The sequence below is a fragment of the Dipodomys spectabilis genome, unplaced genomic scaffold (assembly GCF_019054845.1).
Source record: "Dipodomys spectabilis isolate Male_0828 unplaced genomic scaffold, ASM1905484v1 ptg000210l, whole genome shotgun sequence".
NCBI lineage: Eukaryota > Metazoa > Chordata > Mammalia > Rodentia > Heteromyidae > Dipodomys > Dipodomys spectabilis.
Genome location: NW_024870887.1, coordinates 7,170,588 through 7,181,353, shown reverse-complemented (window position 1 = coordinate 7,181,353; position 10,766 = coordinate 7,170,588). Strand labels below are relative to the sequence as shown.

The following is a 10,766-nucleotide window of genomic DNA, read 5'->3' as shown; positions in this document are numbered from 1 at the left end:
GGGTCGGTGGCTGAGGACGAGTCATCCTAGGGCACGGGACGCGTGGGGAGCGTGGCGAGGCCGAGGCGAGGGCGGAGAAGGGCCCCAAACACTTCGTGCCACGGACGCCTTTGGTCCTGCGCCTTTGCCCTGGTTGGCGCGAAGACCCAGCCCTGGAGAAGCGGGTACCGCCAAAGCCGAGAGCAGAGCCAAAAGCAAGGCGGGAGGCACGACGGAGGGGCGGGAGCCCGGCCGAGGGGGCGGACACGGACACGGGGTGGCGTCTCGGGCTCCATAAAGGGGCCGTGGGGGCCGCTCTGCCATCTGGGCGCGGAGGCCACCAGCCGCCAACTCGGCGCGATGCTCGGTGGGTGCCAGCAGAGCCCGGTGGTTGCCGGGAGCGCCTTCCTGGCCGTCTTTGGGGCTATGGTTCTGTACTTCGCGGAGCCCTCCGGCTATGGGAAGCACAGCAACAGGCTGGCGCCCGGCGGGACCTGCCTGCCCGCCTGTGTCGCCTGGTTCCTGCAGGAACTGCCCTCCTTCGCCGTGCCCGCCGCCATTCTCGCCCGGCAGCCTGGCTCTCTTTTCGGACAGCCCGAGACGGTGCTCCTGGCCCTCTTCTGCGCACATTACTTCCACAGGTAACAATTCAGCCGGGTGGGCGTTGCGGGGTGGGCAGCGTTGTGCCGGATTCCGGGTGTCCAGGAGCGCATCGCAGTGCGCACCGCTCGGAGGAACTTGGAGGCGCGCAGCGAGCGAGCGCAGAGGGCTGCAGGGCGCACGAGCCAGTCCGCAGCACGGGGCTGGACACCTGCTGGTTGGTGTCCTGCGGTGCTTCTCTGGGCGGGAGGAGCAGGTCCTCTCAGCCAGGCAGGGCGAGCTGGAGTGCTGGAGCTGAGCAGGCCCATTGGCCCGGACTCTCCCCTCTCCAGTGGCGCGGGGTGCGTTGTGCTGCGCATTTACCTGTGGCGTCCCAACCCATCTCCTGCTTGCGAAGTGGGGCCAGGCTGGTTCTGGCACGTTAGGAAGTCATACGTGTTGGCATCTTTTGAAGACAACTCAACTTTTGAGGTTCGGATCAACTTGGTCTTTGTGGGTCTGAGGAGAGAAACGGGCAGAGCCCAGACTGGAGCTGACAGGTGTAAGGAGAATCCAGTGTCTTCTCTCCAGATTCAGCCAGGGTCAGGCTTCTTAGGTGCCACTCCCAAAGGGACAGGTCACCACCAACTCTCCTACCGTACCAGTTCCCTTGGGATTTGAATGGTGCGTGGATCTAAGTAACTGCCCGCTCAAATGGTCTTCTAGATGAAAATTTCTGAGTCCAGGTGAACTTTTCTGATCTGGAAAAGAAAGACACGAAAGAGAGACAGGGGTTTTAGGATCCAAAGAAGGACTGTGGAAACCCCAACCAAGCGTCCCGGTGAGGAGGAAGAGGACATCAACAAATTGCCGGCAGTGTCTAATCACTTTAGACAACTAAATGTTGTCTCTTTTAGTCCCATTGTAACCTTGTAAGATATGTCTTCTGCATGCCCACCTCACAGACAAAGAAACTGAGGCGAAGGAAAATTGTTATGTGGTGGAGTGCACTTGACTCAGTACCAGCACCGTTCATAGCAGATCTCGAGACTCTTTCTGTTGTTCAAAGGCTTTTCATCACCTGAAATAAGTGCTCCCTGCAGGCAGAGAATAGGCAACATAGGGAAAGGTCACCAAACCAATCAACCAACCAATCAACCAAAACCTGAACAGAAGTGCTTCACTGACAGAGAATTCCTAGGATCAGAAGGTCAAGGACATTTAGATTGACAATACAGATAACTAAGGCCTCTGGGAACTGCACGTCATAGTCCTCTGTCTCTTAGGGGAAAGTGCTGTCTTTTCAATCTACACAAATTTCCATCTGTCTCTTCTTACACTCCTTTTCCTCTAGATCTACTTTATCAGTCAGGATTTAATGACCATGTAATTTAAACTGACCATTCACCCTTAGGAAGATAAATATTGGCAAACAGAACCAAAATTAGCTTTCTTTCAATAAATATTTACCAAAAGCCTTTTGTAGACAAGGTCTCTGCCTGGGCAGATATTAACCACTTCGCTTTACTTAGATTTAGATGGTTACACAGAAAGAAGGATGTTGATGGATGCAGGAGGTAAAAGACAAGCCATTGGTCTCACAGATTTTTGGAATAGATCTTTGACAGAAAAATTGATTGTATTGATAACTATGTTTTAAATCTCCAAATTAACTTGCGTCAACACCATAAACAGCATTTTATGAGGTCATCTCAGAGTGAGGACTAATATTTTCTGACAATCCTATGAACATAAATTTTAGATTTCCTTTTCAAACCAAAAGGCATTTTGTACAATAAATTTATGACCAATACATTAAAAACAAGGAAGCAATTACCCATAAAGTGAGATATGTACATAATGTCCTTCTTCAGGGGAAATTTGAGAATATGAATGAAGGAGGTGGGACTTGAATCTGTCTGAGGGAAAATTGTGCACTGAACCCTTAAGTCTGAGTTTCTTGTCACTAGGATGTGGTGCTTGTTTAAATTCTTCCTTTGAGGATCCTGGAGTATTGGCTGTGCTATTATTTTGAGTGTTTCCTGGGAATAGTCTATGCCAAGCATCCTACATAAGTGATCTGCTTAGGTAGGAAGTATGATCACCTCCATATTGCAGATGGGAAAGTACAAAAGCAGCAGAAAAACAAAAACAAAAACAAAAACCAAACGTGAATAACTTGCCCAAAGGTAACTTGAGGAATCAGAGTTCTGACTGAGGATGCTGGTATCTGGAGCTCAGGTTCTTAGATGCAGGGACTTACTCTTACTTTATGCTTGCTTTAAAAAAATTTCATTTCATTTCCAGACTTAGCCTACTTTTTCTTTAATGCAAATTACAGTACCAGTTAACTATTTCCAAACCAAATCACATGGAATGAAATGTATTTACAAGGGAATGGGAAAGAGAAAAAAACATTGAGCATACTTTTCACAAAAAAGTTTATATCTAGAAAAAATTCAGTCACAAAGGTATTCAAATAGTAAAATAAAATTTAGATTTGTTTGTAAGATGGAAGTGGTCACACTAATTAGTATGTGTACAGGCCCAACTTATTTGTCTGCAACACGTTTATTAATGCACATTTTATAGGCAAGCACAGTTTCATATCTCTATTGGTATTTGCCTATAGACAGATATAGTAAGAAAAGGAAACTTAAAAAAATTACCATAAGGGGGCTGGGAAGGTGGCTCAGTGGTAGAGCACTTGCCTTGCATGCATGAGGCCCTGGGTTTGATTCCTCAGCACCACATAAGCAAAAAGAAAAAAGCCGGAAGTGGTGCTGTGGCTCACGTGGTAGAGCGCTAGCGTTGAGCTGAAGAGCTGAGGGACAGCGTCCAGGCCCAGAGTTCAGGCGCCACGACCAGTCCCCCCCCCCCCCCAAAAAAAAATTACCATAAGGAAATTTACTTTGTCAAGAGAACCTCCCATGTGCTGGTTGTCACTCTACTCTTATTGTGAAGGTATAAAATACAGCAACAAACCTGAAAAAATAAAAGCATAATCCTTGTGAAAATAACCCAAACCCCAGGTATTAGTTTCAAAGACTCTTACAGGTAGACTTTGAGTCTGGCATTCTTAGTTTGCTTCTAGTTTTTTCTCTTATTTTCAGTGGCTCAGATTTCTACCAGAAAAGACAGATTATACTGTAAAGCATGCATGGGAGAAAAATGTTAGATTCTGTGATGACAGTGATCTCTAACATGAATAGGAATCAGATACAATTCTAATTAGAAAAAAAAGAAAGAAAACCCCAAACTCCTGGGGGTCTGGACCGGTAAACCTTCATTTGCAAGACTAAATTTTTTAAAAAGGAAAAAGGAACAGAACACCAGTGTCTTTATATCTACAAGATTAGAGAATGAATAATCCTCTTAGAAAACTTTGCACTGGTCTGGACACGTTGGGCCATTAGGCATATCTTTTAAAAAAACACAAACCAATAAAATGGCTCTAAAAATTAAGAGGACTTTAAAAAAAATGGCATTTTATGGGAAAGAAGGTGCATCATGTTTCCTTTTTAAAAAGAACCCCTGCAAACAAAAACAATTCCCTTAAACCCAAAAGAATAAAAAACACAGAGCAACAACAACAACAATCCTCCCTCCCTCCTACAGGCTTAAAAATGATTTTCTTAATTTAATATATATATATGCATATATTTATGTATATATATATTTGTCAGTCGTGGGGCCTGAACTCTGGGCCTCGGTGTTGTCCCTCAGCTCTTCAGCTCAAGGCTAGCGTTCTACTACTTGAGCCACAGTGCCACTTCTGGCTTTTTCTGCTTATATGGTGCTGAGAAATCGAACCCAGGGCCTCATGCATGCAAGGCAAGCACTCTACCACTGAGCCAGCTTCCTAGCCCTGTTTTCTTAATTGTAAAGGAACAATTCTTAATTTCTAAAGGAACAAATGGAAAATTCACAAAATAGAAAAAACAATTTTAGTATCTAAGTACATTAGCTACTAATGTTTGAACCATTTCTAACATCTTTAAATTTTTATTTTAACGTCACCCTAATTTAGTCTTATAGATGTGTTAACATTTTTCTGACATTAAAGCTACCTTTTTTTTTTTTTTGTAAAAAGGCAAAACAGCTGGGCACTGTTGGTTCATGCCTGAGCCAACCTACTCAGGAGGCTGAGATCTGAGGATCATGGTTTGAAACCAGACTAGGCAGAAAAGTTCCCCTGAAATTTTTATCTTCAATTAACCACTCAAAAACTGGAGTTATGGCTCAAAGTGGTAGAGTGCTATCCTTGAGCAAAAGAGCTCAGGGACAGTGCTCAGGCCCTGAGTTCAACCCCCACAACTGGGGAAAAAAAAGGCAAAACAAGTTTCAGAGAAAATGACAACTTTCATATGTTTACTAATTCTTTTAGAATTAAATAATGTGGAATATTTGCATAAGCATAGTTCTCTGATATTCTGTTGGAAATAATCATCCTCAATCTTTTTTTTTTTTTTTTTTTGTCAGTTGTGAGGCTTGAACTCTGGGTCTGGGTGCTGTCCCTCAGCTCTTTAGCTGAACGCTAGCGCTCTACCACTTGAGCCACAGCACCATTAACAGTTTTCGGAGTTGTTTCTTGGAGATAAGAGTCTCATGGACTTTCCTGCCTGGGCTGGCTTTGAACTGCAACCCTCAGATCTCAGCCTCCTTAGCAGCTAGGATTATAGGCGTGAGCCACTGGCACCTGGCCTCTTTCTTTCTTTTTTATTTCCCCTTTGGTAAACTTTTACAGTGTTGTTATAGTTTTGTAATTGTCAGTGGGCGTGAGGGTACTGTAATAACTTCTCCTTTGGGAAAACTTTCTAACATTAGAACACTGTCCCTAAGGTGGAAAAAGCAAAGTATAAACAGGTAAAACAAAGGATGTCAGAAAAAGAAACTTTTATTGTGAAAAGAATGAAACTTTTTTTTTTTTTATTAAGAGCGACAATGCACCTCCCTCTGAAGAGTTGTGAGATGGATAGCTCAGGAGAGGATGTCAGCAGTTATCATTGTTTGGGTCCTTTGTTAGAAAATGAGTTGGGAAATTGTCTTGGTGCAAACTTTTGGGTCTGTCCTTAGCTTTGCGTCAATGGGTCAGGGCAGGTGAAGGTTCACGTACACTGGCCTGGACTGAGATCCTCCTGTTTACACTTCCCAGGGGAGCTGAGATGATAGAAGTGTGCCATCATGTCCAGCTTTTTCTGTTGAGATGGTGGTCTTCTAAACTTTTCTTCCCAGACTGGCCTAGAACCTTGATCCTCTCAATCTTCTCCTTCTGAAGAGTTAGGATTACAAGAAGGAGACTTTTCTTTGTGTGATGGGGCACCTTTAAAGAGATATGAAATAGATAGTCCACGAGAGGAAATCTGACTGCTCCAAGTGGTTTGGGTCTTTTGTTAGTCAACAGTGTTGAAAAAAATCTCTTGGTTGCAAATATTTGGGTCCACCCTAAAGAATAGATGCACATGTTTTTCGGTAGTGCCACTGTAGGAGGCAGTCCATGTTACCTTGGTAACATCTCAGGTATGGAGCAAGGACTGTTCCCTTTCTGCTTATGTCTGTGTTGCTGTCTGCCTACTCTAACAACCTTTTCTTGGACTGTATCACTTTATGGGTGCTTGTTATTGCATCTTGCATAAAAACAATAGCATCCCCTTATTTACAGTTGTATACTTAATTTCATATTTTTGTGTGACTAGGTTCAATGAATCAGTGATTTTTGGACATTGAAATTCTTTTCAGAAGTTTGGATTTTTAAGCCAAGATTCCCAGGAGTAGAGCTAACAGTGTGGCTCAGTGGTAGAGCACCTGCTTAAGCATTCATGGAACAAAGGGCTCAATCTTTCCCCCAACAGAAAAAAAAATGCCAGGAGTGATTTATAGCTTTGAACATTCTTTAGTATCTTGACAAGCATCTGCTTTGAGAATTTAGTCGCCATTTGGCTTAGTAAAGAGACTGAATTAGGGAAAGCATCAGGTTATCTTAGTATTACTTTGTCCTGGGCAGTACCATGGCAGCGATCCGATGGAGAGACAAGATCTTAGGAGGATGAGCACCTCAGGTTTGGCTCAAGGTCTTTTGCAAAATGCCTGCTGGGGACCATTCAGTACAGTATTCTGTCCCATCATAGAGAGGTTAAAGTGGATGGTGCTCATCTGAGGATAACAGACTAGAATGTAAGTGCCACAAGGGCATGCTTTTCTTGATCTCATTCCTTTGTTTATTATTCCCCCCCCCCCAGCATAGAAGAGTGCTGGTACACAGTTGGTGCACATTAAATCTTGTCAAATGCATAAATGGACTCTACCTGAACAACAGTACAGAGAGAATTGTGTGCATGCTAGCGAAAGTTCCGGGATCATTACTGCTGAGGTTGCATGCACAGGCCAACTCCTGTCACTCTCTTCTCTTTAGAATCTATTGTTGTAGACATTTGGATAGTTTAGCCGCATGACAATGACTGCTGCCTAAGCACAACGCTTAATCTCACTGCCAGTTCACTTGATGTCAGAGAGCTATCTCACTTCTTGCTGATCTCCACTACAGACCTAGGATAGCTCTTTGTCCACATTCTCGAATGGATCTTTTCCAAGAAGTTGTAGTGTCCTATACATTGGCTGTTATGCTACTTATGTCTGTGGTAACTGGCATCTGTACAATAGATTTGGCTGTGGCCTTCATAATTGGTTTGAAAACAAAATATACTTCCACCTCCAAAAGGTGACTATTTTGTGAGGAGGAGGTTCTGGGTAGTGTGACACACACACACACACACACACACACACACACACACACACACACACACACACGAGTTTTGTTTGAATTCCAAGACATCTTTTCTGGAGTTCAGGTGCTGAAATAATTTCTTAATTGGCTGAGGGGGAGGGGGAGGAAGAGAGAGAAAGAGAGAGGATGCGCAATGGTTTTAGTAAGAAGTTTTGCTTTATTTGTCTATTAATTCTCCAGTAGTACACATTCTCCTTCCTTGAAGACAAGCGTCATTTCCTCCCAGCCTTGAATAACTCTCTTCTTTGTGGATCTCATTGTGATGATGCCATTCCTTGGCACACTGAATGTTAACGGTCTCTTCTACAGAGACAGTCCTTGTCCATCCAGCCTCTGTAGCTTATAGAAGGTTGGTCCAGTGAAGAGTAGAGTGAGGAGTTGGGGTCTGAGTATCGTGCTGGCACTGCCAATGTGTCACTTGTCTCCAAAGAGGACCTAATGTCTCACACCTTGCTAAGCAAACTGCTCATTGACTGAGAATATAATGGAGTGTGTATTCTTTATATATACACCATAATATATAATATAAACATAAAATACATAAATATCTATCTATCTATCTATCTATCTATCTATCTATCTATCTATCTATCTATCTATCTATCTATTCTTTTACACATCAAAAAGAAAAGCCCAGATGAGATTCATGTATATTTAGCCATGGGTTCAGGATAGTCATGAGGCATAATGTAGATCAGCAAAAAGCTTACTGAAAGATTTAATTTTATTTGTGATTATCCAAGTAGTTGTACAAGGAGGTTTTAATGAGTACAATGCCACCACTTTCATCATTCTCCTCCTCTCCCAACCCAACCCATTCCCTCGGTTTTCCTAGATCCATCTTTACATGCACACATTGAATATTATGATTGTATTTGCCCACCCTTCCTCCTCTATTTGTCTTCCTTTCCTCCCCCCACCCTTGACTTCACTCCCTGTTGACAAATGCTTCAGCTTTGTGGTTGAAAGATTTAAAAAATAGAATCATCAAATGGTTTTTTTGTATCACTTAGTTGTACAAGGGGTTTTATTTGAACGTGTCCATTATTCATACAATATACCTCGACAGAGTCACTCCTCATCACTCTCCCTCCCCTCCTCTCCTTCCCAAACCAGTCTCAGAAGTGGTCATTATTCCTCCTTCCCTCTCTCTGCTCACCCCTCCCCATTAGCACTTATACTTCATACAGGACATTTCTAAACTTTCTTACATTCATTATTGTAAAGCGCATGCAAATTGTTCAAAGGTGCTTCATCATGCTAATTCACACATTCATATACCATACTTTAATCAGATTGATCTCTCTCTCTCTCTCTCTCTCTCTCTCTCTCTCACACACACACACACACACACACACACACACACACACATCAACCTATCTGCATGTGACCTTTGGCATTCTGACCCTGACTTACTTTGCTTATTTTCCCTACAAATGACAATTTTATTCTTCATCTATCTATAAATCTATCTATCTATCTATCTATCTATCTATCTATCTATCTATCTATCTATCTATCTATCTACCTATCTATCTATCTATCTATCTATCTAAATCTTTCTTTCTTTCTTTCATCCATCATGGGGCTTGAACTCTGGGCTTGGGCACTGTTCCTGCGCTCTTCAGTTCAAAGCGAGCCCTCTACTGTTTGAGCCACAGTGCCACTTCCGGTTTTCCAGTGGCTTATTGGAGATAAGAGTCTCACGGACTTTCCTGCCTGGGCTGGCTTTGAACCGTGATCCTTAGATCTCAGCCTCCTGAGTAGCTAGGATGACAGGCGTGAGCCACTGGCACCCAGCTCTTTCTTTCTTTCTCACATTTTCTTGATCTATTCAATAGCTGTAAATCATCTGGACTGTATAGTTTGGCTATTGTGAATAGTGATGCAGTGAACATGGTTGTATAGATACATCCTGACATATTCTTTTGAATAAATGTCCAAGTGTTTTTTAAAGATTTTTTTAGGAACCTCATACTGATTTTCATAGTACTTGTATTAGTTTTACATTCCCATCAAGAGTGTATAATGATTTCTTTCCCCTAACTCCTTGATAGATCGTTGCTGTTTGTGTTCTTGATGATAGCCAATCTGACTAGAAAGATATGAAATCTCTTATTTTGATGTGCATTTCCATTATGGATCATTGTTTAGTTCATTTGCCCATCTAGTAATTGGATTATTTATTCTTTGGGAGTTTAATTTTTGAGCTTCCTGGTTGTTTTGTGATTTTCTTCTGGTTATTAATTGCTTGCCAGATGTATAGCAGGTAAAGCTTTTCTCCCAATCTTTTTTTTTTTTTTTGGTCGGTCATGGGGCTTGAACTCTGGGCCTGGGCGCTGTCTCTCAGCTCTTCAGCTCAAGGTGAGCGCTGTACCACTTGAGCCACAGCGCCACTTCCTCTCCCATTCTTTAGGCTGTCTTTTCAGCCTAGTGACTACTTCCCTTGCTGGGCTTGAGTCAGTCCCATATGTCAATTTTCTGAGAGAGAGTCTTGCAATGTAAGTAGAATAGGCTGGCTTGGAATAAGCAATGTAATCCAAGATGGCCTTGTATTCTAGATCCACTTGCTTCAGTCTCCCAAGTGTTAGGGTTATAGGTGTATATTATTATTATTATTATTATTATTATACCAGGCTCAGAAAATGTCTGAAAAAAGTGAGATCATAACTATGTTAAACTTTGTGCCATATGGTCTCCATTGCAATAAACTTACTCCTGCTGATGCAGCAGAAAAGCAGCTGCAGACATTTTGTAAGCAAACAAATGTGTTGTATTCCAATAAAACTTTATTTACAAAAGCAGATAGTGGGCCAAATTTGACCTGTGGGCAACAGTTTATCATTTCCTCTTTAAGAAAATCATGATTGATCTAACTTCACATTTAGTGAAGTTAGATCAATGGTATAATGGTAATGCTATAATTTGGTTAAATTCTGAGCAAAAAAAAATTCTGCTATGTTTAATTGGCAATGTGTAGTAAGCATTGTTTTCTGAATTCTAAGTCCTTGATCTAAGTGATTAAGGAAAGCAGTAGTAGGAGTCATGGAGGTTCATTCTGAATGGGGTGCCAAGAATACAAACAAGCTCTGGAGCTCTGATCCATTTCTCTTTTATACATGGCACAAAAGACTGACGTCTTGCTCATTTTGTATCTAACAATGTCCCTACAAAAGAACCAGAAAAATGAAGAAGCAGGGATCCAGATAGATGGACCAACATTTACCAAGTTCCATGGTAAGGAAGGCCTCCTGACCTTTATCAGACTTCTGTGTGTTCTCAACTGTGTCAGGTCTCACTGGAGACAGGAAAGAGTACAAAAATTGGTACTTGCCTTTAGGGGAAAGGAAGGAAAGAAGTCACTGGCCACTGTCTGGTGTGAAGTTGGGTAGTGACAGTGTCAGTATGAGAGTCTGAAAATGTG

The 10,766-nt window shown here is 42.4% G+C and overlaps 1 protein-coding gene across 1 annotated transcript in view; it reads left to right on the top strand.

The window, feature by feature from the left end:
- Positions 1–339: 339 nt before the first annotated feature.
- Positions 340–10,766, top strand: part of Srd5a2 (steroid 5 alpha-reductase 2) — a 34,197-nt gene continuing 23,770 nt past the window's right edge. Inside the window, exon 1 of the mRNA XM_042696761.1 lies at positions 340–620. Within this exon, the coding sequence (XP_042552695.1) occupies positions 340–620 (281 nt within the window). The remainder of the gene's footprint in view (positions 621–10,766) is intronic.